This window comes from Cygnus atratus, unplaced genomic scaffold (assembly GCF_013377495.2).
Source record: "Cygnus atratus isolate AKBS03 ecotype Queensland, Australia unplaced genomic scaffold, CAtr_DNAZoo_HiC_assembly HiC_scaffold_46, whole genome shotgun sequence".
Classification (NCBI taxonomy): domain Eukaryota; kingdom Metazoa; phylum Chordata; class Aves; order Anseriformes; family Anatidae; genus Cygnus; species Cygnus atratus.
The window spans coordinates 2610-30371 of NW_026110062.1; the positions used below are offsets into that span (position 1 = coordinate 2610).

Below are 27762 nucleotides of genomic sequence, written 5' to 3' on the forward strand. Positions count from 1 at the left end.
GCACATCCCAGTTTTGGCTCATCCCAGTCTCAGCGCATCCCAGTTTGTTCCAGCACATCCCGATTCCTGCGCATCCGACGTTGCTGCATCCTGGTCTTGCTGCATCCTGACTTTCGGTGCAGTTTCAGCGCATCCCAGTTTGTTCCGGCACATCCCAGTTTGTTCCGGCACATCCCAGTTTGTTCCGGCACATCCCAGTTTGTTCCGGCACATCCCAGTGTTGCCACACCCCGACTTTTGGTGCAGTTTTGGCGCATCCCAGGCTCGGCTGCTCCTCGGCCGTGGCCATTGGCGGGGGGGGGGGGGGGGGGAGGTGGGGGGCAGGGGGCGCAGACCCCCAGTGCCCATCGTGGGGGATTGAGGCAGGTTGGGGATGGGCCAGAGCGGGGTCGGGGGGTGGGGGGTGGCAGTGTATGTGTGTGTGTGTTGGGGGGGGGGGTCCCACTCACCCTGGGGTCGGGGGGGGGGAGGTGGGGCATGCCAGGCCCAGCCCCCTGTGTCCCCCCGCCCCCCCAACCCCATGGTGGCCCCCCCCTGCCTGGAGCTGGTTTTGGTCCTGTTTGGTGAGAAAAAAGCTCCAAGCAGGGGGCTCCCCCTGTGGGTGCCGGGGGGGGGGGGGGGGGGGCGGGGGGGCGGAACTCCCATCCCATTCCCCCCCCCCCCCCCCCCCCCCGGGCCAATGGGACACGGGTGCTGGGGGGGGGGTTCTGGGGGGTGTCCAGATTGGTCCGGGGTGGGGGAGGAGGGGAGGAGGGGGTGTCCATCCTTCCTGAGCATGTGGGGGGGGGGGGGTGTCTGTGTGTGCCCCCCCCCCCCCCCCCCCCGCCCGCCAGCAGGACTGAGCCCCCCACAGGCACCACTGGGGTGTACCGGGGCGGGGGGGGCAGCTCTGCAACTGGGGGGGGGGGGGGGGGGGCACCCAAGGGTGCTCCTCCGGCACCTCCGGACCTGGCGAGAGGGGAGATGGGTGGGGGGGGCATTAAGCAGTGCTGGGGGGGGGGGGTGGAGCAGGTGGGGACCCCCCCGACCCCCAACGAGTTGTGGGGTTTTCGGGGGGGTTCTGGGGGTGCCGGGGGGCGGCTCACCGGGCTCAGTAGGGCCGGTTGGCGTCCTTCGGCCGCTTGAGCTGCACCTTGAGGCGCTTCATCCCGATCTGGAAGCCGTTCATGGCCTGGATGGCCGCCTGCGCGCTGGCCGGGTTGTCAAAGCTCACGAAGCCTGGGGGGGGGGTGGGGGGGGCGCTGGGGACAGGGGCGGCCGCGGCTGCCCCTGCCCCACGGTGGCTCCCCCAGGGGACGTCCCGCGCCCCCGCCGTGCTGTCCCCGTGCCCCGGCTGCGCTGGCTGGGAGTGCTCCAGCCGGGATGGCCCCGTGCCCCGGGCAGGCTGTGCCCCCCCCGGCCCTGCGACCGGGCCAAGGTGTCCCCGCCTGTGACAGCCCCAGTTCCCTGGCCACGGGGAGCCCCCCGGTCGTGGTGTCCCCGTGTCCCCGTGTCCCCGTGTCCCCTGTCCCTACCGAAGCACTTGCTCTGGTTGGTGGCGCGGTCGACGAAGACCTTGGCGGAGATGACGTTGCCGAAGGGCAGGAACATCTGCAGGATCTCGGTGTCGGCGAACTCCTGGGGCAGGTGGTAGATGAAGATGTTACAGCCCTCGGGGCCTGCGGAGGGAGCGGCATCACAGCGGGCACCCGGAACCCTGCGCCCCCCCCCCCCCCCCCCGCCGTGCCCCCCCAAAACCTCCCCCACCCTTGGGGTGACCCCAACCCCTGCCCCCCCCCCCCCCCCGCACTGGGCACCCCGAGCCCAGCGCCCTTTGGGGGGGTTCCGGGGGGGTGGTCCCGGGGTGCTCTCACCTTCGCGCTGCTGCTGCTGCGGGGGGGGCGGGGGGGCCAGCAGGGGCCCTGGGGGGGCGAAGGCCGGGCTCACCAGCCCGTAGGCTGCGGGGTAGGCGGCTGCGTGGGCGACAGGGGGTCAGCACATCCCCCCCCCCCCCCCCGGCCCAGTGCCCCCCAGTGCCATGTGGTGGTTCCCCCTCCCCCACACAGAACCATCCAGGTGCCCCCCCCCCCCCCCAGTGTCCTCACAGTGCCCCCCCCAATCCATGCACTCCCCCCCCCAACCCCCCCCCCAGTGCACTCCCACTGCACCCACGGCTCTTAAATGCCCCCCCTGGTGCCCCCCAGTGCCATGCAATGCCCCCCAGTGCTCCCCAACAGCCCTCCAGTGCCTCCCAGTACCCTCCCAGTGTCCCCCAGTACCCACCTAACGCCATGCAATGCCCACCCAGTTTACCCAGCACCCCCCCCAGCACCCCCCCGGTATCCCCCCCCAGCCCCCCCGACCTGTGTAGTGCTGCATGCCGGCGTAGGCTTGCTGCAGGGGGTCCCCGGGGGCGGCGGGGCTCTGGGCTGGGGGCAAAGCGGGGGCTGTTAGGGGCGGCGGGGGGCAGCAGGGGGGGCGGGTGGGGGGCAGCGGGCACCTGGGAACGGGGGGACACCCCCGGCGTAGACGGCCTCGGGGGCAGGCGGCCCCGCGGGCTGTGCCGGCACCGGGCTGTACCCGTTGACGCTCAGCGGGGCCGCGATGGCGGGCACCGGGGTGGCGGCCATGGCCGGCGGTGTGCTGGTTCCTGCGGGGACACCCCCGTCACCCCCCCGGCCCGGGGGGGCACCTCGCACCCTGCCCCTGCCCCGTGTCACCACGCGCTGGGGGCATGGCCACCGCCGGCGGCCCCATCCCTCCGCGTCCCCCTCCCTGGCCGTGGTGCCCGTGAGGTCGGTGGCTGCATCCTCCGGTGCCACCTCCACATCCCCCCCCCCCTGCATGGAGCCGTCCCCAAGGTCCCCGTCCCCCCGTGCCCACCCCGTGTCCCCATCCCTGGTGCCACCTTCTCTGGTGCCCCCCCAACCACCCCGTCACCGTCCTTCGCGTCTCCATCTCTGTTCCTGCTGCCCCCGACCCACTTCCCAGTGCCCCCCCACCCCCAATGCCACCCCCGTGTCCCCAGCCCTTGGTGTCCCCCCCTGGCACCCCCCGCCCCGTGTCCCCGTCCCCCAGCGCCACCGACCTGAGGAGGGGGGCAGGGGGGTGGCGATGAGCCCGTTGGGGGTGACGGTGCCCATGTGCTGCATCTGGACGGCCATGGTGGCCATGGGGCTGAGGTAGGCCGAGTGGGCGGCCACCAGGGCCGCCTGCTGCTGCATCAGCTGCGGGGACAGCGCCTGGCACCGGGCACCGGACCCACGGCACCCCCCCGGGGCAGCGAGCCCCCCCCCGGCGGCTGTCACCCCGGGGCCCAGCACCCCGGGGTCCCCATCCTGGGCCATGAGGTCCCTCATCCCCCCTGTGTCACCCCGGTGTCCCCACATGTACCATGGGACCCCCATCTCCCCCTGTGTCACCCCAGTGTCCCCATGGGGCCCCCATCTCCCCCGTGTCCCCCCCCCGGGTGCTGAGGCTGATCATCTCCCCGTGCCCACCCCGCAAGAAGCCCACCTTGGATTTCGAGCTCCACCACCTCCTGTCCCCACCACGTCCCCATGACACCCCAACCCCATGACCCCCCCCCCCCCCAATGACCCCCTCCACATCCCCACAACCCCCCCACATCCCCATGACCCCCCCCACATCCCCACCCTGGACCTCGGGGTCCATCAGGGGTCCGTCTCCCCGTGCCCCCCACCCCAACCCCACCCCCCGCAATCCCTGGGGACACCCCTCACCCAACATGGCCCCCCCCGTGACCCCCCCCGCGTCCCCCCCCTACCGCCTGCGTGTAGGCGCTGTAGGCCCCGAACTGGAGGGCGATGGGGCTGAACATGCCCAGCTGGCTGGCGACCTGCTGCATGCGCCGCAGGCCCCGCTCCTTCTCCGTGTCCGCGAACTTCACCACCAGGCTGGACGAGGCGCCCTGGGGGGGCACGGCCCCGCGTCACCGGGGCACGGACGGGGCGGGGGGCGAGGGGGGGACGGGGTGGGAAGGGGGGGGACAGGGGTGGGAACGGGATGGGGGTGGGATGGGGATGGGATGGGATGGGAGCGGGATGGGGATGGGGATGGGACGGGAATAATGATGGGATTGGGATTGGGTGGGGTGGGGATGGTGGTGGGGGTGGGATGGGATGGGGATGGGGTTTGGTTAGGGATGGGGATGGGATGGGATGGGGATGGGGATGGGATGGGGATGGGATGGGAATAATGACGGGGAAGGGGATGGGATGGGGATGGGGATGGGATGGGGGGGGGATGGGATGGGAATAATGACGGGGAAGGGGATGGGATGGGGATGGGGATGGGATGGGGGGGGGATGGGATGGGAATAATGACGGGGAAGGGGATGGGATGGGATGGGGATGGGGTTTGGTTAGGGATGGGGATGGGAATAATGATGGGGAAGGGGATGGGATGGGGTGGGGACTGGATGGGATGGTGGGGCACAGGGATGGGGATGGGGTGGCGTGGGGCTGGTGGAGGCGGGGGGCACGATGGGGATGCTGGGGGTCGGGGACGACGGTGCCGGTGAGGACGGTGCCGATGGAGGTGACGGCGCGGGGGGGCCGGCGGGGTCTCACCGGCAGCGTGCGGCTCCCGTGGAGGGCGGCGATGGCGGCCTGGGCCTCGGCGTGGCTCTGGAACTTGACGAAGGCGCAGCCTGGGGGCGGCGGGGTCAGCGGGGTCTGTGCCCCCCCCCCCGGCCCCCCCACCCCACAGACCCCCCCCCGGACCTTTGCTGGTGCCGTCGGGGCCGCGCAGCACCGTGCACTCGTCGATGGTGCCGAAGGGCTCGAACATCTTGCGCACGTCCTCGTCCGCCTGCTGCTTGCTGAGCATCCCCACGAACAGCTTGCGGTCCTCTGCGGGCACAGCGCGGCTCCGTGGGGGGGGGCGACACGACACGACCCCCCCCCCGGGGATGGGACAGGGCGGGACGGGATGGGACCCCTGGGATGGGGGCAGGATGGGACGGGATGGGACCCCTGGGATGGGGGCAGGATGGGACGGGACCAGACCCCCAGGGATGAGGACCCGTGGGGGGGACAGGATGAGACCCCCGGGGATGGGGACCTGGGGGGGGGATGGATGGGACCCCCTGGGATGGGGATGGGGGCACGGGATGGGACGGGACCCCCAGGGATGGGGGCAAGGGATGGGACGGGATGAGACCCCCAGGGATGGGGGCCGGGGGGGGTCCGGGGGGTCCCAGGGGGGTCCCGGGGGGGCCGGGGGGGGCCGTACCTCCTCGGCTCTCACTGTCGGCCGGCTTCACCTGGATGGGCCGGTTCATCTGGGGGCGACAGTGCGGGATGGGGGCACGGACCCCCCCCCCGCCCCCCCCCAGGACCCCGACCCCTCCAGCCCCCCCAGGATGCTCCCGTCGCCATGGCAACGCATCGTCACCGCATCCCGTTACCGGGCAACCACGGGGGGACCCCGGGGATGCGCCAACGCCCCCCCCCCCCCCCCAGTAACTGCCCCCCCCCCCCCCCCCCGGTAACCCCCGGGGAGCGGGGGGGGGATGGGGGGGAGGGCACAGATGCGCGGTAACCATGGCAACGGCCGGCCGTGCTCCATGGCAACCGCCTCCTCATCCCCAATTTCCCCGTCCCGTTGCCCGGCAACGCGCTGACATCAGCAGCGCCGCCATAAACAATGACGGGGCGGGGGGGGGGGGGCGGTTTGGGGGGGGCGGGGGGGCGCAGAACCCCCTCGGGATGGGGGAGGGGCGCTGCCCCCCATATCGGGGGGGTTGGGGGGGGGGGGCTCAGCCCCAGCTCACCCCTCGCTCCCCCCCTCTGTTTTTTCCAAGCAGAAAGCGAAGGTTGTGCCCCCCCCCCGCCCCAGATGGTGCTGGAAATGCCCCCCCCGGGGGCTGGGGGGGGCACTAATCCCCCGCTAATCCCGGGATCAGCCCTGGATGGATCAGGGGAGGGGGGGGGCACTGGGCTCGGGCCCTCATCACCCCCCCACCCCTCAAATAAAAGCCCCCACCCCCCCCACCCCCATGGCACAGCTCGGGGCCCCCCCCCCTGTGTCCTGACCCCCCCCCCGGAGCATCCCCGCTGGGGGCAGTTGCTGGGGCGGCGCCCCCCCCCTAACTCCCACCCCCCCCGACAAAATAATCCCCCCCCCCGCGGGGATTTACAGCCCCCAATCCCCCGGATTATCCCCAGCGAAGCCAAAGCTCCCTGGGGACAGCGAGGGGGGGCACCAGGCTGTGCCCCCCCCCCCTCGTGCCGGGGACCCCCAAACGCCCCCTGGCTTCTTTGCTGTTGGGAGGGTGCCAGGCCAAAATTAATGGGGGGGGGCACCCGAAATGCTCGAAGCTACAAATAAAGCCAGCCCCCCGCCCCCCCCGGTGGCTTTGTTAGCCCGCCTGGCAGCGCTTCGTTAGCGCCAGGCCCTCGTTAGCGCCGGGCCCCTCTCGAGGGGATGCCCCCCCCGGCCCCCCCCGGGGGCAGATGCTGGGGGGGGGGCACGGGGACACCTCCCCCTGCTGGGACCAAGGTTTGGGGTGAAGGTATTGGGGGGTGAAGGTACTGGGGGGTCCCCAGGCACCGCCCCGGTGCACGCACGGGGTGGGGTGGGGGCCGTGCCCCCCCCGGGTGATGCAGGAATGGGGGGGGCGCCCCCCCCCGACTCACCCCCGGGAGCGTTTTCTGCTCGTGCAGGGCGCTCTGCGCCTTCAGGGCCGACTCGCGGGCGCAGTAGGTCAGGAAGGCGCATCCTGGGGGCACAGCGGGCGCTGGGGGGCACGGCCCCATCCTGCCCCCCCCCGGGCCGTGGTCCGGGGTCGGGACCCCATGGGGGTGCCCCCGTGCCCCCCCTCCCCCCCCCCCCGCCCGGTGCCCGTCACCCTGGCCTCAGGCCCTGCCCGGCCCAGCCCCGGGGCCCGGGGGACACCGCAGGGCCCACGGCACGGCGAGCACCGGGCACCCCCAGCACCCATCACACCCCGTACACAACCACCGCGCACCTTACACACTCCTTGCACACCCACGCACCCATCACACCCCGTACACAACCACTGCACACCTTACACACTCATTGCACACCCACGCACCCATCACACCCCATAAACACCCATTGCACACCCTACACACGGCCATTGCACGCCCCACACACTCATTGCATGCCCGTTGCACCCCCCCACACACCCATTCACACCCATTGCACCCCCCCACACCCATTGCACGCCATACACAACCATTGCACGCCCTACGCACCCATCACACGCCCGGTTTTCAACCGTTGCACCCCCCCCCACACCCCTTGCACGCCATATACAACCACTGCACGCCCCTTGCACGCCCCTTGCACGCCCGTTGCACGCCCCCCACACCCATCGCACCCCGTAGGCAACCGTTGCACACCCCCCACACGCCCCACACCCGTTGCACACCCCTCACGCCCGTCGCACGCCCCCGGCCCCCCTCCCCTCACCCCACCCGCCCACCCCCCGGCCCCGCAGCCGACACCCCCGCAGCACCCCGAGCCCCCCCCCGCCGCCCCCGCCTCCTCGCCCCGCTGCCCCCCCGCGAGCGCGCCCCCCGACGTGCCCCCCACGCAGCGTGCGGTGCCTGGGGGTGGCCGCGGGGGGGTACCCGGGTTACGGGGCTGGCTGCGGGGCCGTGCCCGGGCTGCGGGGCCGGACACGGGGGGGGGCTCCCGGTGCCCGGGGCTGGCTGCGGGGCCGTGCCCGGGCCGTTCCTGCCCCCCGGGGCTGCCCCCAGGGCCGCGGGGCCGTTCCCGACGCCCGGGGGGGCTCCGCCTGATGCCGGCGGCTGCGCAGGGGCCGTGCCCGGGGCCCGCGGCCGCTCCCGGTGCCGGTGCCGGTGGCGGTGCCGTACCTTTGTGCATGCCGGTGTACTTGTCCTTGATGACGGTGAGCTCGTAGATCTTGCCGAACTGCTCGAAGATGGGCTTCAGGTCCTTCTCCTCCAGGTGCCGCGGGATCTGCCCCACGAAGAGTTTGATCGCGTCCGGCTCCTTCATGGGGCCGCCGGGGGGGGCCGCGGGCCCCGCTGCCGCCGCCGCCGCCGCCGCTCCCGGGGCCGCCGCCGGGGCTCGGGGCCGCTGCCGGGGCTCGATGCTGCTGCTCCCGCTGCCGGGCGGATCCCGGGGCGGCCCCCGCTGCCGCTCCCGGCCCCGCTGCCGCCGCTCGGCTCCGCCGCCGGAGCGGCTCCCGGTGCCCGGTGCCCGGCTGCCGGTGCCCGGTGCCCGGTGCCGGCCCGGCCGCGCCGCACACAAAGGACGAGGCGGCCCCGGGGCTCGGCTCCGGCTCCGGGGACGGGGCGCGGCGGGGCGGGGGCAGCTCTGCCCGGGGGGCGGCGCTCCCGGCGCTCCCGGTAGATCCCGGCCGCTCTCCCGAAGGGGCTCCCGCCGCGGCCCCGGCGGCTGCCGGCACAGCCCGGGCCCGCCCCGCCCGGTCGCCGCCCCGGAGCCCCCCGGTGCGGGTGGGAGGGGAGGGGGGGGGAGGTTGGCGGGGGGGGGAGCGCCGCGGCCCCGGTGCCGGTGGCGGCGGGGGGGGGGGCTCAGCGCCCGGCCCGGCCCATGGCGGCCGCGCTCCCGCTGCGCCCCGGCACCGGCCCCGGTACCGGCTGCGGACGGGCCCGAGCCCCGCTCGCCGCTTTTCTTCCCCGGTCGGGGCCGCCCCGCCCCGCCCCGCCCGGCGCTGATGTCAGAGACGGCACCGGGCACCGGGACCGGCACCGCCACCGGCACCGGGACCTGCGGCCGGCACCGGGACGGGCAGCGCCGGGGCTGGGCCGACGGAGGGGGGCGGTGAGGGGGGAGCGCGGGGCGGGAGCGTGCACGGGGTGGGGGCGCGCGCCCGTGTGCGCGTGCACTGCGCGTGCCCGGGTGTGCGCCGCGTGCGAGGGGCGCGCGGCCCCGGAGCTGTCCCCGGTGCTGAGCGGGGGGGGGCGGGGCTGGGGCGGGGGCGCGGGCGGGGCGGGGGCGCGGGGACGCGCGTGGGCGCGGGGACACGGGGACGCGCGTGGGCGCGGGCACGCGGCGGCACGGGCGCGGGTGTGCGGGGACGCGCGTGGAGGCGGCCGGGGCACAGCTGCGGGACCCGCGGACACGCGTGGGCAGCCACGGGCGCGGCCCGCGGGGACGAGCACGCGCCGTGCACGCAGGAAGCTGCGCGCGCACACACCCACGCGTGCACGCGCACGGACACCCCCCCCTTACCCCCCCCGTTGCCATGGCGACGCGCGGCGCCGAGCGCCCCAAGATGGCGGCGCCGCAGCGGGCGGAGGGGCGCGGAGCGGGCGGGACGCGGGGGGAGGTGGGGGGGGCACGGGGGGACCGGGGGGGCCATTTGGGGGTGGCATGGGGGAAACGGGGGGACATGGGCTGCGTGCGACATGGGGGGGGCGGGGGACACGGGGGGGCCTTCGGGGGGGAAGGGGAGGGACGGGCTGGGGGGGCACGGGGGGACGTGGGGGGGGGCGCGGGCTGGGTGTGACACGGGGGGGGGGGGCACAACGGGGGTGCCAGCAGTGGGGTGACACGGGGGGGCTGCCGGGTGACACGGGGGGGTGGGGGCAGCCCCCACGGGTGACACTCCCCCCCCCCCCCCCCCCCCGTAACACCTCCCCCCCCCCCAGCCGTCCCTGCGCCTGTCCAGCGAGCGCTACCTGCGGGCACAGCCGGCCGTGGGGGTGCTGCTGCGCGGCTTCCTCAGGTGGGGGCGCCGGGACCCCCCCCTGTTTCCCCGCTCTGTTTCCCCCCCCCCCCCCCATTTTGTGTCCCCCCCTCACCCCCGTTCCCCCCCCAGGGCGGTGATGCTGCGCCGGCCCCACGACGTCCTCGAGTTCGCCGCAGGTGAGGGGCACGAGGGCTGCCCACAGGCGGGGGGGGCCAGGAGGGGGTGACCCCCCCCGGGGGAGGCAGCAGCCCCCCCACCCCCCGCCTCGCCCCCCCAGGGTACTTCACCGACCCGGAGCTGCCTGCGAGGGTCCGCGAGGAGCTGGAGGCCGTGGGGCCGCGCTGACGGGGGCACCGGGGGGGCCACGGGCAATAAATCCCGGTGCCGCTGCCCCGTCACCGCCTGCGCTGCCCTGCGTCACCACCCGCGGCCGGGAGGGGGGGGGGAAGCCCCCCCCAGGGGAATTAGTGCCCCACGGAGGCTGCTTGGGAGCCAGAACCCCCCAGCACCCCCAACCCCCCCCCAATCCCCACGGCTGCACCATGCTGGGGTCGGCGCTGAGCCCTTTATTCACTGCAGGGGGGGGCAGACACCGAGGGAGGGGTCCCGAGGGAAGGCTCCGGGGGGGGGACCCCGTCCCCGCGGGGGGGCTCAGAGCAGCTCCTCCTTTTTGGCAGCCAGCAGGGCCTCCTGCCGGGCCTGCCAGTGCCGGCGACGCCGCGTCCGGGGCCGCATGAACTCCGTCACCGCCATGGGCACGCGCACCGTGTCCAGCCCGTTCACCTGCGGCACGGGGACAGGGGGGGTCAGGATGGGGGAGCCCCCCCAGCGCCCGGGGTCCGGCCCTGAGGACCCCCCCGCGGCGGTGCGGGCTCCTGGAGGCACGGGGAGAGCACACGGGGGGTGGGGGCACACGGGGAGGGGCTTTTGTCCCTTCAGGTCACAGGGATGGGTGACCCCCCCCCGACCCCCCCAAAAAATCAGGGCATTTCCCCCTCTGCAAAAAAAATCGGGGCGTTCCCCCCCCCCCCTCACACCCTGCCCCTGCCGCAGGACGGGCGCTGCCACGGGTTTTTTGGGGTGCACCCGGGCAGCGCCAGACCACCAGCACCGGGGGCAGGGATGGGTTTTGGGGGGGCAGGGAAGGCTTTTGGGGGGTTTGGGGGTTTGGGGGGCGCGGGGGCCCATCGGGACCCCCCCCACTCACCGTCACGTCGCACCAGTACTCGCCCCACCTGGTGATGGGCTCCGGCGGCAGCTGCAGCGCGTGGGGCGGCACGGCCACCCGCAGCTGGGGGGGGGGCAGGGGGTGAGGGGGGGCAGCACCGGGGGCCGTGCCCCCCCCCCCCCCCCCCGATCCCATTAACATCCGGCATGCAGCCGAGCCCGGCAGGGCCCCGTCCATCCCCGCACCCCCGCTCTAACCCCCCCGGGTGCCGGCCTCGCAGGGCTCGGAGCCTCCACGGCCTCCCCCCGCGGCTCCGTTTGCACCGGGGGGGGCGGATTTGGGACACCCCCGGGGCGGGGGGGAGGGGGGGCACTCACGTTCCGGAGGAATTGCCGCGCCACGATCTCGGCGCTGAGCTCCCACCTGACGTTGTTCTTCATGCCCACCTCCAGGCGGCAGCTCCGCAGGAACTGCAGGGTCTGGGGGGGTCACGGGGGGGGGCCGACATGTCAGGGGGCGGCGGGGGGGCGGCGCCTGGCGCCCGGGGGAGCCGTCCCGGGAGGAACGGGGCAGCGCCCGCGGGTTCTTTAGGGGCTGGCCCCACAACAGAAGGACCTGGGGAATCGCCCCCCGCAGCCAGCGCTGCCCCGGCAGCGTTAATTAAGTTAATTAAGGGCGCTGCAGGACGGCAGGGATGGGCCCCAAGTCCTCCGAGCCGCAGCCCCGAGGCTCAGCCCCGCTCCCCCCCCGCAGGGCTGCACCGGGACACGCAGGCAGCCGCCCGCTGGGGCCACCGGGGTCCCAGGCAGGGCACGGGAGGAACCGGCCGGGGCCGGGGCTCTGTGCTCCGGGCCTCGAGGGTCCCTCGGGCCCCCCCGTGCCCCCCCGTGCCCCCCGCTCACCTTCTCGCCGCTCTGCGTCTGCATCGCCTCCAGCTTCTCCGCCTGGCGCTGCTGCGAGAGACGGGGCCGGGGGGGGCTCAGGAGGGGGCCGGGACCGGGGCCGGGACCACGACCCCGCAGGGCCGTGCCCCCGCGGCCCTGCTCCCGTCCCCGCAGCCCCTCCGGCGCCCCCCCGCCCCGCACAGGGGTTCGGTAACGGGGGGCTTTAACGGGGGGGCTGCCTCTCACCTGCCTCTCCTCCTCGAACAGCTTCTTGTTCTCGGGCGAGGCGTACACGGCGAGCCCCTGGGGCAGGAGCTTGTTGCGCCCCACCGATTTCTTCACGAACACGGTGTCGCCGCGGGTCCCCAGCCCTGGGGGGGGGCAGCGGGAGGCCGGGGCGGCGTGAGGGGGCGCCGGGGGGGGGAGGGGGCAGCCCAGGGGGGACACCCCAACCCCGCTGCGGCCCGGGGCCGAGCCTCGGACCGGTCCCGGGTCCGCGGCCGGGCCCCACCGGGGGGGTTCCGGCCCCCGGTAGCGGCCGGGGCCCACCTCCGCCCCCCCCGTCCCCGCCGCCCGCCGTACCCTGCACGGCCTGCGTGAGGATGAGCTCCAGGTCGGCCTTGGGCAGGTGCTTGCCGTCCTCCAGCAGCCGGTACACGCGGTGCCGCCGGGGGTGCAGGCGCGGCGCCCGCCCCTCCCGGCTCAGCGGCACCGGCCACCAGCGCTCCACCACCACCGTGCCCTGCGGGGGGGGAGAACCGGGCGGAACGGGTCAGGCCGGGCCGCTCCCAGCCCCCCGGAGCCCCGCGGCCCCCCCGGCCCTCACCCGGCCGTGGCTGAGGCTCAGGGCCCGGCTCAGGGCCCGCCCCGCCGCCAGCCCGCAGCCCCCCGCCGCCGCCGGACCCAACATGGCCGCCCCCAGCCGGCGCCGCGAGGACCCCGAGGCCCCCTCCGCGGGGCTGCCCCGCCGCGCGCCTGCGCCCTGGGACCGCGCTGGGGCCGCCCCGCCGCGCGCCTGAGCGCTGGGAGCGCCGCGCCTGCGCAGAATGACCCCCCCCCCCCCCCCCCAGCCGGGCTGCTCGGCGGGGCGCGAGGACCCCACCGGGGGCTGCCCGCCGCGCGCCTGCGCCCGGTGCCGCCTACCGGGACCTCGCCCCCTCGTCCCCCACCCCCGGCTGCGGCCTTCCCCCGGGGACCTTCCCCCGGGGAGCCGCATCCCCGCACCGGCGTCGCTGCCCCGTCCCGGTTCATCCCGGAGGCCCCAGGTCCCGGCGGGGGAAGCCCCTGGCCGGAGGCACCGTTACAGCCCGGGGCCACCGCGACCGGGACCGGGCTGATCCTGAGGGCCCGGCCCCGCACACCCCGGGGCTGCCCCAGCGCCCTCACCCCGTGCGCTGCCCGGTACCGGCTGCCCCCGCACCGGGGCTCGGGCACGGGACGGGAGCGGGCCGCGTGCCTTCACGCCCCGACCGCGTGTGGCGGTGCCGGTGCCACCGGGAGGTTCTGTGAGGCCTCGGTGCCACCCACGGCACGGGGCAGAGCCCGGCGCTGCCGTCCCCCGGTAGCACCGGTTGGGGCCCTGCGGTAATTCGGTAAAACGGCCCCGTGCCCCCCTCCCGCCCCGGCTCGGCCCCGGCCCCGCACGTTGCCCAGAACCGAACTTTATTGACTCAGGAACCCAGAACCGTTTTTTCCCCGCGCCACAGAACGGGGCTGGGGCGACAACAACAAAACGCAACCGAGCGGGGCCAACGACGGGCCCGAGGTGGTGCCGGCGGCCGTGACCGCCCCCCCGGGCCCGGGACAGCAGGGACAGCACGGCCGAGAGCCCCCGCCGCCCCGCGGAGGCGCCTCGGGGGTGCCCGCACCGTTCCCAGCCGCCCCAATTTCTCCCTGGACCGCGGCTTCCTCCGGCGCTGGCACCCCGACCCCTGGGAGTGAAGAGAAATTGGGGGGGGTGAGAGCACGCCCCCCCCCCCTCAGCCCAGCCCGGGCAGGGACGGGGAGCGGGGGGAGCGGGGGGAACCCACCCGAGGGCGCCCGGCCGCCTCCTGCCCCCGGGGCCGTCACGGGGAGCTCCCCTCTGGCACCGGGACGGCGCCGCTGCCAGACACGGGGCTGCCTTCTGCAGAGAAAAGGGGGGTTGAGAAGGGGACCCCCCGCCCCAGGACCCCTCACCCCGGGGACCCCCCCACCCCAAAATGCAGCTGGGGCACACCCAGGCCCCTTCCACCCCTCACAGGCCCTGACCCCAGGAGCCACCCCCCCTGTTCCTGCTCGCCGGGGACGACCCCACAGGGTGACACCACAGCCAGCCCCCAGCCCCCTGGGGACACCCCCGGGGTGCTCAGCCCTCCCCGAGGCTCCCCGGGTTTAGGGTGAGGGACCCCCCTGTCCCGCGGCCCCCAGCCCCAGTTTTAGCCCCCCCGTGCCTGGCGGGGCTCTGCCCTCCTCCTCCTCCTCCTCCTCCCCGGGGATCGGGGCCGGCCCTGCCCAGGTGCTGCTTACCTGGGGGGCTGAGGCAGGACGGGGTGGGGGGGCCAGGGGGGGGCGCCAGGGTGGGGGGCGCCTCGCTGGGGCTGCCCCGGGGCTCCGAGAGGCTCTCGAGGGACACGCAGGCGCCGTCCTCCTGTAACGCGGGGAAGAGCCGCGTTACCGGGCCCGGCCCCGCACCGGGAGGGGACGGAGCTGCCCCGCTCACAGCACGGCTCGGGGGGGGGGAGGGACCGCACAGCCCCCCCCGTCCCAACCCCCTGCCGTAGGGTCAGGGTGCCCAGGGCCTCATCCGGCCCGGTCCTGGGCACCCCCAGGGCTCAGCCCCCAGCTCCCGCAGCCTCTCCTGGCAGGGGGGGTGCCGCAGCCCCCGAGCACCTTTGTGGCCCCCCCGGGCTTGTCCTGCACCCTTCCTGGGCTGGGGGCCCGGACCTGGGCACAGGACCCCGAGTGGGTCCTCCCCAGGCAGAGGGGGCCAACCCCCAAAAATGACGGGGCTCCCCCAGAAACGGTGGGGCTCCCCAAAAACACGACAGGGGCTCCCCAAAAATGAGGCCCCGACCTGACGTAGGGGTGAGCACACCGGGACGCCCCCCAGCAGCCGCCCCCTCCCGCCCCGCCGTGGCTCCTCTCACCGGGGTCTCCGTCCCCCACCGCAGCGCTTCATCCCCTGCTGCCTCCTCTTCCTCCCCCTCCTCCTCTTCCTCCCGCGGCCGCGGCGCAGCGTGGCCCAGCCGCACCAGCTCCGCGCCGACGTCGAGGTCCTGCACGGGGCCGAGAACGGGGCTGGGGCACGGGGGGGGGGCATCGGGAGGCCGGGACGAGGAGTTTGGGGTCGGGGCTGACCTCGTCGCACAGGGAGACGCGCGGCCACGTGCGGGGCCCCCGCCGGCCGTAGCTGCAGACCGTGGCCAGCAGCGGCTTCCAGCGCGCGCAGTGCGTCAGGCGCTCGAAGGCGTCCAGCGCCGCCTCGGCCCACTCAGCGCCTGCGGGAAGGGCCGGGGGGGGCCCCACGGAGCGGGGTCTGGTTATGGGGCCGGACCCGGACCCTTCGGCCTGCCCCCCCCCGCGCCCCTTCCCCACTCACCCGCGGGCACGACGCCGGCCAGGCTGCACTCGATGGCCTGGAAGGGGAGGCTCAGGAAATCGCTCCTGGGGGGGGGGGGGAAAGCCGGGCTGATCCCACGCAGCCTCCCCCGGGGGCTGCCCCGCTTCCTGGGGCTGCTGCGGCCCCCCTGGCGCCCCGCAGAGCCCCCTCGGCCCCCTCCCCAGGGCGGCCACGAGCCCCCCGCGGGCTCCGGGGGGGCCGTTGAGCCGCAGCCCCGCGGCCGCCCCAGCTCCGCGCGCCCCCCCCCCCGGGGCTGCGCTCACCGCAGGGCTCGCAGCGCGGCTGGCGGCGCCTCGCCGTTGTCCCCGAAGTCCACGTAGTACAGGTCCCAGCTGCCGCCGGGCAGCGCGCCCAGCACCCGCGCCCGGTACCAGTCGCTGCCGTCCCCGTAGGGAGCGGCCACGATGTCCCCCGCCTGCACGGCCGCCAGCTCCGCCTGCGGGGACGGGGAGCGACACGTCCCGGGGGGCCGGGGCGCACGGGGCGGGGGGGGGGATGCGGGGGGCCGGTGCCCCCCCGGGGTCTCACCGCGCGGCCGCTGCCCTCGTAGTAGTGCGACATCTCGGCCGTCAGCTTGTCCAGCTGCAGGCTGCGCTCGCCGACCAGCTGCACCCAGAAGTGGTCGGGGTTCTCGGCGGCCGAGACGTAAACCTCGAGGGGGTCGGCCGCGGGGAAGCTGAACTCGGGGCTGGGAACTGCGGGACAGGAGCCGGGAGCCCCGGGGGGAGCCGGGGGGAGGCCCGGGACGAGCGAGGGCAGGAGCTGAGCCCTGGGTCCGGCCCGGGGACGCGTCCCGGAGCCCCCGGGGAACTCGTGCAGCTCCCGCTGGGCACCCTGAGCCGGGCCGGGGGGCACGGAGCCCCCCCGGGACACTCAGACGGGCCCCAGCACTTCTCAGCTCCCCCTGGGCCCCCCGCCAACCCGCTCCCGCAGCGCGGACCCCCCGTTACCCCCCGGGGCCGAGGCACCCCGCCTCGTACCTTCGAATTTCGGCACCACGACGTCCGCCCCCGCCGCCAGCTCCTCCGGGGCCTCGCTCTCCTCCCCGGGCTCCTCGGAGGGACCCTCACCCAGCAGCGCAGCGACGCCCCCGAGCACGCCCCCGTCCCCAGCCCCGTGCTCGGGGGTCCCGCCAGGCAGCTCCGGCTCCCTCCGGCTGCCCAGGGGCTGCTTGCGGTGGCCCCGCGCCGCCGCCGCCCGGGCCAGCTCCTTCTGAAAGGCGTCGTCCTCCAGCAGCTTCTCCATGATCAGCTTCTGCGGGGACGGGGCCGGTGGGCGCCGCGCCCGTGCCAGCCCCGGGGCCGCGCCAGCCCCACCGGCGCCGCTCACCTTGGCGGCCGCCACCTCCTGCCGCGTCCCCGAGAGGCGGATGAGCCGCGTCGGGGCCAGGCCGGCCTCGGCCTTGCGCTCGCACAGCACCTTGGCCCCCGAGCTCTGGCAGATGCTCCGCACCGTCTCGCCGCCGCGGCCTGCGGGACGCAGAGCCCCCGGGGCTGGGGTTTGCCACCGCTTCCAGCCCCAGGGCCGCGGCTCCCGCTCCCCACGGAGGCTCCGGTCCTGTAGCCTCTGGTCCCGTAGTCCCCGGGGTCCTGTGGCCTCCGATCCCACGGCCCCCGGTCCCATAGCCCCTGGTCCCATAGCCCCCGTTCCCCTTATCCTCTGGTCCCATAGCCCCCGGTCCCATAGCCCCCGGTCCCCTTATGCTCTGGTCCCGTAGCCCCCGGTCCCGGCCGCCCCCTGGGCACGGAGGCACGGCCACCCCCAGCCCCGTGGGAAGCAGCGGAGCCCCCAGCCCCGTTCCCGGCCCCGCGGTGCTCCCGGGGTGCGGGCGGTACCGATGATCCTGCCGACGGCCGTGTGGGGCACGCGGAGCTGCTCCAGCACCGGGGCGCTGTCGGCCACGACGCGGCGCACGGCGGCCTGGGCGCGGCACACCTGCCCCGGGGAGCCCGCGATGAGCAGCAGCCGCTCCTCGCCCGCCTCGTCCTCCTCCTCCACGTCGATGCGCGCCCCCGTCTCCTGCCGCAGCTGTGGGCACCGGGGGGGCGTCAGCCCCGGGGCTCCCCGGGGAGGCCGCCCGGCCCCCCCCCCCCCGCCCCCGCCGGGGGGTGCTCGCCTTCCTGATGGTGGCTCCCTTCCGCCCGATGAGGGCCTTGACGGCCGCCCGCGGCACCCGCACCTCGGCCTCCAGCTCCTCGTCGCCCACGAAGGTCGCCCGCTCCTCTGGGCACGGCGGCACCGTGAGGGGGGGCAAAGGGGGGAGTCCCCCAGGGGGAAGGGGGGGGGTCCCCATGGGGGGGGGTCTCCAAGGGGGAAGAGGGGGGGCCCCAAGGGGGGGTCTCCAAGGGGAGGGGGGGGTCTCTAAGGAAGGGGTCTCCGAAGGTGAGAGGGGTCCCCTAAAGGGCGGGGTGCCCGAAAGGGGGGGTCCTCAAGGGGAGGGAGGTGCCCAAAGGGGGAAGGGGGTCCCTACGGGAGGGGTCCCCAAGAGGAGAGGGGTCCCCAAGGGGGAGGGGGGAGCAGAGGGGGATGTAGTGGAGGGGCCGGGGGGGGCAACGGGGGGGTCCCCAAAGGGGAGGGGGGTCCCTAAGGGAGGGGTCCCCAAAGAGGAGGGGGGTCCCCAAAGGGGGAGGGGGAGCCCTAGAGGGGGAGGGGGAGCCCAAAGGGAAGGGTCCCCAAGGGAGAGGGGGTCCTCAAAGGTGAGGGGGGGGTCCCCAAAAGGGGGGGGTGCCCTAAAGGGGGGGTCCCCAAGGGGAGGGGGGTGGGGCCCAAATGGAAGGGGGGTCCCCAAAAGGAGGGGACCCAAAAGGCGGGGGGCGGGGGGGTCCCCACGGGCGGGAGGATTCCCAAGGGGGGTCCCTAAGGGGGGGGGGGGTCCCCGCTGCCCGGTCCCGCCGCACGCACCTCGGCCCTCGCGGTACCGCCGGTACACGACGTACAGCACGGCAGCACCCGCGGGCAGGCCCAGCAGCACGGCCGCCTTCTGCAGGGCGCTCAGCCCGCCGCGTGCCGCCATGGCCCCGCCGGCACCGGCACCGGCACCGGCACCGGCACCGGACCGGGGAAGGGGGGGGGAGGTGGGGGGGGGCCGCTCCCGCTCCGCTCCCGACCGCCGCCGCCTCCCGCTCCCCGCCGCCGCCAGCCCCGCCCCCCGGCCGGCCGCCCACCAATCAGCGCGCCGCTCCGCCCCCGCCCCGCCAATCGGACGGGAGGGGGGCGAGGAAAGGAGGCGGGGCCGCGCACCTGCCTTGGAATGAAGCAGCCAATGGGAGGCGCGCGGGGGCCCCGCCGCAGCCAATGGGCGAGCAGCGGGGGGGCGCCGGGCCCGCCCCGACGGCTGGGGGCGGGGCGTGGGGGCCCCACGCGTGTCGCGGCCCCGCGGCCTCCGCGCGCCCCCCCCCCGCGCCCTCCCGGTCCGCCCCCTGCGGTCCTCCCGGTGCCCCCCGAGCCCCCCGGCCCCCCACGCGCGACAAACCCCACGGCGGCGCCATTTCACCCCCCAAATCCTTTATTGCCCCCCCGCGCAGCCCCCGGGGGAGGGGGGGCCCGGGGGGGGCCCGGGGGGGGCTCAGCGGGGGCCGGGGGCCTCGGCGTCGGCGGCGAAGAGCTCCCGGTAGAGCGGGGGGAAGGCGGCGGGCAGCGCCCCCGGGTGCAGGCGGCGGAAGGCCTGGAGCTGCTCCACGTGCTGCGAGCACAGCGCCCGCAGGCGGCCCGCGGGCGGCAGCTGGGGGGGGGGGGCACGCGTGTCACGGGGGGGGGGGGGGGACACCCGTGGGGTGACCGTGACACGGCACACGTCACCCCCACGTGCCCCGGTGGCCTAGCAACGTGCAACCCCCGTGGCCCCCTCCACGTTCCGCGGCCCTCGCTATGGCCGGGGCACCCCCCGCAACCCCCCCGTGTCCCACGGCACCCACCCACGGCACCCCTCTGACCCCCCCATGACACTCCATGTCCCAGGACGCCCCCCACGGCACCTCTGTGGCACCCCTATTGCCCCCCCCCCACGAATGTCCCACGTCCCGTGGCACCCCTCTGACCCCCCCCACAAGGCCCCATGTCCCAGGACGCCCCCCCACAACCACGTTCCCCTCCCCATGCCCCACAGCACCCCCCTGTAGCACCCCCCAGCCCCCCCATGCCCGTGTCACCCCCCCCCCCCCCATCCCACGACACCCCCACGCCCGTGCCCCCCCCGGTGCCCCCCCGTGCCCCCGCCCGCACCCTGGCCAGCAGCCCCTCGCGGTGGGTGCGGCGCAGCAGCAGGCGGAAGGCCACCTCCAGGCGCCCCCGCAGCCGCGCCACCTTCGCCTGCTCCTGCAGCCACGGGCGGTCTGCGGACACGGCACCGGCACGTGGGTGGCAGGCGGGGATGGGGGGGACGGGGGGGGACGGCATGGGACGGGGATGGGATGGGGACGGGGACAGGATGAGGATGGGGACAGGGGTGGGGACAGGATGTGGTGAGCAGAGGGACGGGGTGGGGACAGGGCTGGAGATGGACAAGGATGGGGACAGGGACTGGTTTGGGATGGGGACGGGGCTGGTGACAAGGATGGGGACAGGGACAGGATGGGCAGGGTGGGGACAGGGACAGGTTTGGGATGGGGACGGGGCTGGTGACAAGGATGGGGACAGGGACAGGATGGGCAGGGTGGGGACAGGGACAGGTTTGGGACGGGGACGGGGCTGGTGACAAGGATGGGGACAGCGCTGGGACCGTGACAGGGTGGGATGAGCGCAGTGATGGGGACAACGGGACAGGGACAGGGACAGGAGAGGGACAGGGGCTGGGAGCGGCAGCGGTGCCCGGCCAGGCCCAGGGAGCCGCAGGGTGGGGACCCCACAGGGACCGCGTGGGGCCGGGGCGCCCACCCCCCAACCCAGCACCTGCTTTGGGACAAAAGGGCGGGGATTTGGGCAAAGGCCAGGGGGGGTTTGGGGGGCGCAGGTCCCTCACTGGCAGTTGATGAGGACGATGGCGCAGAGGAAGGCCACCTCGCTCTCCGAGAGGCGCAGCGCGCACAGGCTCTGCGCGAAGTCGAAGATGGAGCCGACGAGCTCGTGGCAGCCTGGGGGGAGCCCTCGTCAGCGCCCCCCCCGGGGGCACGGTCCCCCCCCGCGTCCCCTCCGTGTCCCCCCCGTGTCCCCGTCCCTACCCAGGGACCTGAAGAGCTCCGTGCCCGCGTACTTGCCCTCGAAGAGGACGGTCCGGTTGTCGGGGTTGAAGGCCCGGCACATGCGCACCAGCACCACCTCCATGGCGCCTGCCAGCGCGGGGGGGACTGGGGACGGGGACAGGGACGGGGACGGTGGCACCGGGGGGTCCCGAGCCAGGGCCCCACGGTGCGGCTCGGGGGGGGGGCGGGGGGATGCCCCTGTGGCAGCAGCCCTTGGGGACTGCCACCTCCCCAGGGGGACCCTCGGGGACTGCCACCTCCCAGATAGGACCCATGGGACTGTCACCTCCCCAGGGGGACCTGTGGGACTGCCACCTCCCCAGTGGGACCCTGGGGACTGCCACCTGCCAGATGGGACCCTTGGGGACTGCCACCTCCCCAGCAGGGTCCCCATGGCCCCTGGGGGCTCTCCCCACCACCCTGCTGGGACCAGAGCACCCCGTAGCACCCACCACCACCCCCCCCTGCCGGGACCACCCCAATCCCTCGGGGCCACCCCGCCCCAGCAGCACCGCGGCAGCCTGCAGGGACCGAGTCACCCCCGGGTGCTGGGGGCTCTGGGGGGCCTGGGGGTGGGGGGTCTGGGGGGGCCGTACCAGCCTTGAGGAGGACGATCTGGTCGTTCTGGCACAGCTCCATGAAGCCGCGCAGGCGCTTGGCGAACTCCACCACGTGCTGGATGGCCTCGGTGAGGCGGCCGGCGCAGCGCTCCCACATCTCCTGCATGGGCTGCGGCCCCCCTCCGTCACCCCACGGCCCCCCAGCGCCCCCCGCGCCCCCCCCCCCAGCGCCCCCGGGGGGGGGTCTCACCTTCCTCTGGTAGGCGCAGACCTCCTCGCGGCTGAAGGTGTCCCAGCGGCGCTGCTGCAGCTCTTCGGTGCGCGGCTGCGAGGTCTCGCGGTGCGACCGCAGCACGTCCTGGGCCAGCAGCTCTGCGGGCACCGGGCCGGTGGCGGGGGGGGACGGCGGGGGGCAGCCCCCCCACGGGGCCAGCTGCCCCGCCACCGAGCACCCGTGGGTGCCGGCTCCCAGCAGTTTGTGGCACCCGTGGGTGATGGGGCCAGGTCCCACCACCACCAAGCACCCATGGGCAACAGGGACATGTCTCACCACTTTGTGGCACCCATGGGTGCCAGCCCCAGCCCGGCGACTCACCGATCTCCATCCCGGAGCACGTGGGAGACTCCAGGCCGCTGCCGACGTCGGGGCGCGGGCACAGGTCGGGGCCGTCCCCGTCCCCGTCCCCGTCCCTGACCCCGTCCCCGTCCCCGTCCCGGTCCCGGTCCCGGTCCCGTGTGGTGCCCTCCCGCCGCTCGCCCTCCGCCTCCGTGCCGGGGCTGCAGCTGGCCCTTCCCTCGCAGGGCCCGGGGCACCCCGGGGTGCCGGTGGGGGGCAGGGGGTGGCCGCAGCACCCCGGCAGCCCCAGGGCGAAGGCAGCGCCCCCCTGGGCCGCCCGCTCCCGCTGCCGCTGCTCCAGCTGCTGCTGCACCTCGGCGTGCAGCCGGTCCCGCTGCTTCTTGGACATGCGGCCGAACTTGACGGCTGCGGGGACACGCGGGGACACGTGGGGACACATGTGGGTGCGTGGGCACATGCCCCCCCACGACCCCCAGCCTCACATAGCCCCGGCACTGCGGCTTTCCAGCCCCATGCACGTGGCCTCCCCTGGAGCCCCGCTGCCTCCAGGCCCCCCGCCTCCTTCCCTGGGGTGGCAAATGGGCCCCAGGGTCCCCAGGGGAGTCGGGGGGGGGGGGAGTGGTGCTGGAGGGGGCACCCAGCAACAGGGGGGCATCCAACAACGGGGGGGACCCTATGATGGGGGGCGCCCAGCTATACACGAGTGCACCCAGCGATACGGGGGGGTGCACCCAGCAATAGGCTGGGGTGCCCCCCGCTGGGTGGGGGGGTGTGGCACGTGGGGGGAGGTCACCCACCGTCGCGGGACATGCCGAGGCGCAGGCACTTCTGCAGGCGGCAGTGCTGGCAGCGGTTGCGGCTGGCGCGGTCGATGGGGCAGTTCTGCTGGCGGCTGCAGGCGTAGCTCAGGCTGCCCTGCTGGCTGCGCCGGAAAAAGCCCTGCGCCGGGGGGCACCGCCACGGGGGGGGGTCACCAAAAACACCGGGGGTCACCACCACTCCAGGGGGTCACCGCCACGCCGGGGGTCACCGCCACGCCACCACCAGCACCCCCGGTGCCCCCCGCGCGCCCGCAGCCCGCTCACCTTGCAGCCCTCGCAGGTGATGACGCCGTAGTGGATCCCCGAGGATTTGTCCCCGCAGATCTTGCAGGGGATCACCTCGATGTGGGCTGCGGGCGGGAGGCAGCGCGTGGGCGCCCACGGCCCCCCTGGGCTCACGGGGTCCCCATGGGCTCACCCACCAGACCATCTGCCACCTATGGGCCCACTCGTGCCACCTGGGTGCCCGGGTGCACCCCCTGGGGCTCCCGTGTCCCACGGGGAACCACGTGCCCCCAGCAGGCACACGGGGTGCCTCTGGGTTCACAGGGCCCCGATGGGATCCCATGGCCCTGATGGGCTTACAGGACCCCTATGGACTCACGGGGTCCCTTTGGCACCCAACGGCCCCTGTGGGATCCCACAGCACCTATGAGCTCACAGGGCCCTTATAGGATCACACGGCCCCTATGGGATCCCATGGCCACTATGGAATCCCGCAGTCACTATGGGCTCACGGGGCCCTTATAGGATCCCACAGCCCCTGTGGGCTCAGCTGCCCCGCGTGAGCTCGCAGGTCCCACGTAGGCTCCGGTGTCCCCAAGGGCCTCACGTGTCCCCACCGGGCTCACGTGTCCCTCGTGGGTCCGCGTGTGTCACCGCGCGGGCTCACGTGGCCGCGGTGGCCGTACGCGCTCCCTGCGGGCTCACGTCTCCCACGGCCTCGCCTCGCCCTGCGGGTTCCCGTGGCCCCATAGGGCTCACGTGTCACTTACGGGTTCACTCGCTGCCCAGAGGAACGCGCACGGTCCCTATGGGCTCCCACAGTCCCTACAGGCTCTCATGGTCCCTATAGGCTCCCGCGGTCCCTATGGGCTCCCACAGTCCCTATATGCGTACGTGTCCCTATAGGCGTACGTGTCCCTCGCGGCCTCACGTGTCACCCCAGGGCCTCACGTGGCACCCAAGGGCTCCTGCGGCCCCCCTGGCTCTCACAGCCCCCCCATGGCCTCAGATGTCCCCGAGGGGCTCTGCCCCCCCCACACCATGCCCCTACCCCCCCTCCCCACGGGCTCCCCGGTGCCCCCCGTGTCCCCACCAGGGTGGGCCCTGCAGGGCGCGGGGGTCCGGGGGTGCCCGGGGCCGGCGGCTGCCAAAACCGCAGCGGCAGCGAGCGCCGGCGAAGCCACAACTGGGACGCGGCCCCACCTCGCAGGAAGGCGCCCGCCGCCCGCCACGGCCCCGCTGCGCCCGTGGGGCGCCCCACGGAGAGGGGGGACGGGAGGGGGGTGCCGGGGTCGGGGGCACACGGGGATGGGGACGCTGGGGATGGGGACGCTGGGGTGGGCAATGGGGACACCCAAGAATGGGGACCCCCAGGGATGGGGGACACCGGGGTGGGGGACACCGGAGCCACCAGGGGTGGGGACACCGGGGACAGAGGCTGCCCCAGGGACCACAGATGGGGGACACTGGGGCTGGGGGTGTTGGGGGGGCAAATGGCTCAGCCCTGGTGACACCAGAGCCAAGGGGACACTGCGGGGGGGAGGGGGGGGATGCGACCCCAGCCCCAGGGGGTGCCCCAGCCCCTGCCAGCCCCCAGCGCAGGCACCGGGATCGCAGCTCGTTAGCGAGGCCTCGTTAGCAGCACCCGGAGCCCCAAAGCCCAGCGAGGGCGATGGGGACGGCTCCGGTCCCCCAGGGCCACCAGCTTGTCACCCGCGTGCCTGCTCCTCACTGCTTGCACACGCATGTGCACGCTCACAGAGCCAGGCACACCTGGGCACGCTCCTGCAAGCTGGCGCACGCTCGTGCACTTGTGCAAGCTTGCACACACCCGTGCTTGCACACACACACACACAAATGCTTGTGCGTGTCACGCACACTTACATACGCTGGTACACACATGCACACACTTGTGCACACTTGCAGAGTGCTGGGCAAACCTGCCAATGCTTGTGCACACTCCTGCAAGTCGGTGCACGCTCGTGCACTTGTGCAAGCTTGCACATGCCTGTGCCTGCATACACACACACAAATGCTTGCGCTTGTCACACGCACTTGCACACGCTGCTACACGCACACACACGCTTGTGCACGCTTGCACACACCAGAACACGCCCGCCAAGGCTCGTGCACGCTCCTGGGTGCCGGTGCACGCACGCACACGCACACCTCTTCCTCCCGGGGCCGAAGCCGCTTCGTCGGCTTTTTCCACCCGACCCAGTTTTGGGGCCGGGGGGGGGCCGCCCTCGCATCCGGGGCTGGGCACCGGGACCCCCGCGGCGGCGGCGGCCGGAGGGGCCCTGGGAATTCGGGGCTTTGACTCAGCCGGGCCCGGCGCCCGCATTACTCAACGGTGCCGGCGGCTGCCAGGAAGCGCCGTTTCGGTGCCGCTCCTGCCGGGAACCGCCGGCGAGAGGTCGACGAGGTCTCGCCCGGCCGCCCACCCCCCGGCACCTGCCTGCACCCGCTGCTCCCACGGCACCCGCTGCTCCCGGCACCCCTGGGTGCCCCCCGGCACCCCGGGGATCCACCGGCACCGCCAGCGCCGCGGGGACCCTACAGGACCCACCAGCCCCACGGGGACCTGCTGGCATCCGCCGGTGCCGCCGGCACCCACCGGCACCTGCCGAGCCCTGTGGGGACCCAGGGGCACCCACGGGCCCCATGGGGGACCCGGTGGCCCCATGGGCACCCGCTGGTGGCCGTCAGCCCCCCAGGCACCAACCAGCACCCAGCAGCCCTACAGGCACCCGTTAGTCCCATGGGGACCTGATGGCTCCCAGTGAGCCCCACCAGCACCCAGTGAGCCCCAGCAGCTCCCAGTGAGCCCCAGCAGCACCCAGTGAGTCCCAGCAGCTCCCAGTAAGCCCCAGCAGCTCCCAGTGAGCCCCAGCAGCACCCAGTGAGCCCCACAAGCTCCCAGTGAGCCCCACCGGCACCCGCTGGCACCAACCAGCCCCATGGGGACGCTCTGGTCCCTGTGGGCACCCAGTGACCCTGTGAAGGGGGGGGTACATTGGGGCCGGGCTCCCACCCCCCAACACCACAGCGCAGCCCAACACGTCACGGCAAAACATGCCGTGCCACGGGCCAACACGCCACGGCACAGGCCGGCGCGTCACGGCACGGGCCAACACGCCGTGACGCAGCGGGAAGTGGCTCGGGCGAGGACCCGGAGCCCCGGGACCCCCCGGGCTTCCCCCACGGCACCCACGGGACCCCCGTGCCCTCGCCGCCGGCGGGGGTCCTGCCACCCGCTGGGCGCTGACTCAGCGGTGGCGGCGGCCAGGTCCCCTCCGCCCCGGGCCAGACGCGGGGGTGGCACCGGCGGCGGCGGAGAAAACCCCGGCATGGGGCCGCCGGTGGGGCTGCGGGGCCCCCATGGGGACGTGGGGCCCCCCTTGGGGACACGGAGTCGGGGGAGCTGCACCCTTGGTGTCCCTGGAGCCAACGGAGCTGGGACCGGGGGGTGGCCGGGGACGGCGGCGGGGACCGGGGGGTGGCGGTGGCGGTGGCTCTGCGCCCGTGCGAGGCTGCGGCTGCTGCCCGGAGCCACCTGCGTGTCCCCGTCCCCGTCCCCGTCACCTGCGCCGGCCCCACGCACCTGCTGGCACCGACCACATCTAACGCGCGTGTGCCCGGCCCCGCAGGTGCGGGGGGCACCCATGGGTGCTGGGGGTGCTGGGGCGCCCGGCGCTGCCACCGCAGGGAGGGGAAGGGGCTGCCGGCGGCTGCCGCACGGCTGGGACACACGGCGACACGCGTGCACCCCCTGACACGCGTGCACACGCTTCATACGTGTGTGCTGGCAGAGACACACTGCAATGCGTGTGCACACGCAGCAACACGCATGCACAAGTGGCAACACACCACCACACGCGTGCGCACAGCCTGGTGTGTGTGCATAGCCAAGCGTGCCCCGGAACACGCTATCGGTGTAACGTGTGCCGACACGCTCGTGTGAGCTGCACAGCCCGTGCAACACCGCAGCACACTCGTGCACACGGGGCACTGGTGGCTCACGGTGCTCTCCTTCTTGCACACACATGTGCACACTCCTGTGCACGCTGCCATGCATCTGCACACACACGTGTGCTCACACACACATGCACGGCTGCAGCCACACGCCCGCCTGCACACTGCCTCTGCACACATCCATGCTCCCGTGTGGCACACTCAGTGTGTGCACACCCCCCCCCAACATGCTCCCACCTGCTTGCACAAGCACCTTGCTGTGCCCACGTGTGCATACACACACACGTGCACACCCTGCATGCTCACAGCTGTGCACACACGTGCCCACCCCCCAGCTTTGCCCCCACACGCCTGCTCTGTAGGACTGCGTGCACACACGTTCCCTCTCATGCTCCTACACGCTTGCACATGCACAGACCTGCCCCAACACGCTTGCACACACATGCCCACATCCATCTGCACACACATTCACAAGCCCACCCTCTTGCACACGCACATGCACACCCCACACCTCTGCACACCCCGCGCTCCAACCTCCTTGCACACTCACCAGCCTTTCACCTGCTTGCACACGCACATGCACACCCTGCACGATCCTCCACACCCACACACATGCATGCACACCCCGTGCATTGCACACACACACACCCACACCCTCTCACTCCTGCAGGCTCCTCCACACTTGCACGCATACACCTCTGCTCCCACAAGCACCCACCTCTTGCACACGCTTGCACGCGCACCCCCTGTGCTTGCACACCACAGCACCCGCTCCGCCACGCTCCCACCTGCACACACACGTATGTGCACACACACGTATGTGCACACACCGCCCACCCTTCCACACGTGCACACCTGCTTCAACACCCTTGCACACGCACTGCCTGCCGCTTGCACACCCGCAGCCCCCGGCCCACCCGCACCCCCCGCCCGCAGCCCCCCGCGCGGGCCCTACCTCGCATGGCGGCGGCGGCGGCGCGGGCGGCGCGGGCCAGGCGTTATAAGGGCGCCGGGCCCCCCCCGGCATCCTGCCCCCCCCCGGCATCCTGCCCCCCCCGGCCCCACGCACTGGAAATTTCCGACTTTCCACGGCGCCGCGGGGGGGAAACTGAGGCACGGGAG

General features: G+C 74.6%; 5 protein-coding genes across 45 annotated transcripts; 1 reads left to right on the top strand and 4 right to left on the bottom strand.

Moving 5' to 3' along the window:
- Nucleotides 1–1090: 1090 nt before the first annotated feature.
- On the bottom strand, nucleotides 1091–7992 carry CELF3 (CUGBP Elav-like family member 3). 38 transcript variants are annotated; one of them, XM_035570697.1, is made up of 12 exons: nucleotides 7848–7992; nucleotides 6642–6724; nucleotides 5236–5284; nucleotides 4725–4853; nucleotides 4572–4651; nucleotides 3770–3910; nucleotides 3068–3206; nucleotides 2480–2629; nucleotides 2343–2408; nucleotides 1854–1952; nucleotides 1575–1658; nucleotides 1091–1218 (listed from the first exon to the last, which is right to left on the bottom strand). In XM_035570697.1, exons 1-12 carry the CDS (start codon nucleotides 7990–7992, stop codon nucleotides 1091–1093), a joined length of 1293 nt encoding a protein of 430 aa, XP_035426590.1. The 38 variants fall into 38 exon arrangements, with proteins under 38 accessions (XP_035426590.1, XP_035426586.1, XP_035426573.1 ...); XM_035570693.1 differs by having other exon boundaries at nucleotides 2340–2408; XM_035570680.1 differs by having other exon boundaries at nucleotides 1515–1658; nucleotides 2340–2408.
- A 1219-nt stretch (nucleotides 7993–9211) lies between these two features.
- On the top strand, nucleotides 9212–10028 carry RIIAD1 (regulatory subunit of type II PKA R-subunit domain containing 1). The gene is made up of 4 exons (XM_035570804.2): nucleotides 9212–9289; nucleotides 9612–9688; nucleotides 9782–9828; nucleotides 9930–10028. The coding sequence occupies exons 1-4, from the start codon at nucleotides 9236–9238 to the stop codon at nucleotides 9995–9997; spliced, it is 246 nt and encodes an 81-aa protein (XP_035426697.2). The 5' UTR covers nucleotides 9212–9235; the 3' UTR covers nucleotides 9998–10028.
- A 175-nt stretch (nucleotides 10029–10203) lies between these two features.
- On the bottom strand, nucleotides 10204–12685 carry MRPL9 (mitochondrial ribosomal protein L9). Of its 4 annotated transcripts, none has more exons than XM_035570774.2 (7): nucleotides 12531–12684; nucleotides 12287–12446; nucleotides 11951–12075; nucleotides 11723–11770; nucleotides 11198–11299; nucleotides 10860–10943; nucleotides 10204–10435 (listed from the first exon to the last, which is right to left on the bottom strand). In XM_035570774.2, exons 1-7 carry the CDS (start codon nucleotides 12612–12614, stop codon nucleotides 10304–10306), a joined length of 735 nt encoding a protein of 244 aa, XP_035426667.1. In that variant the 5' UTR covers nucleotides 12615–12684; the 3' UTR covers nucleotides 10204–10303. The 4 variants fall into 4 exon arrangements, with proteins under 4 accessions (XP_035426667.1, XP_035426666.1, XP_035426669.1 ...); XM_035570773.2 differs by having other exon boundaries at nucleotides 11723–11773; nucleotides 12531–12683; XM_035570776.2 differs by lacking the exon at nucleotides 11198–11299 and having other exon boundaries at nucleotides 12531–12685.
- Nucleotides 12686–13770: 1085 nt separating this feature from the next.
- TDRKH (tudor and KH domain containing) lies at nucleotides 13771–18318 on the bottom strand. Its single transcript, XM_035570803.1, has 12 exons — nucleotides 18207–18318; nucleotides 17422–17528; nucleotides 17141–17333; nucleotides 16635–16774; nucleotides 16286–16559; nucleotides 15834–16000; nucleotides 15569–15741; nucleotides 15285–15349; nucleotides 15044–15183; nucleotides 14833–14961; nucleotides 14213–14333; nucleotides 13771–13829 (listed from the first exon to the last, which is right to left on the bottom strand). The coding sequence occupies exons 1-12, from the start codon at nucleotides 18316–18318 to the stop codon at nucleotides 13771–13773; spliced, it is 1680 nt and encodes a 559-aa protein (XP_035426696.1).
- A 552-nt stretch (nucleotides 18319–18870) lies between these two features.
- On the bottom strand, nucleotides 18871–27602 carry RORC (RAR related orphan receptor C). The gene is made up of 10 exons (XM_050716844.1): nucleotides 27596–27602; nucleotides 22705–22790; nucleotides 22417–22558; nucleotides 21800–22024; nucleotides 21293–21414; nucleotides 21079–21211; nucleotides 20462–20569; nucleotides 20269–20374; nucleotides 19527–19641; nucleotides 18871–19026 (listed from the first exon to the last, which is right to left on the bottom strand). The coding sequence occupies exons 1-10, from the start codon at nucleotides 27600–27602 to the stop codon at nucleotides 18871–18873; spliced, it is 1200 nt and encodes a 399-aa protein (XP_050572801.1).
- Nucleotides 27603–27762: the final 160 nt, after the last annotated feature.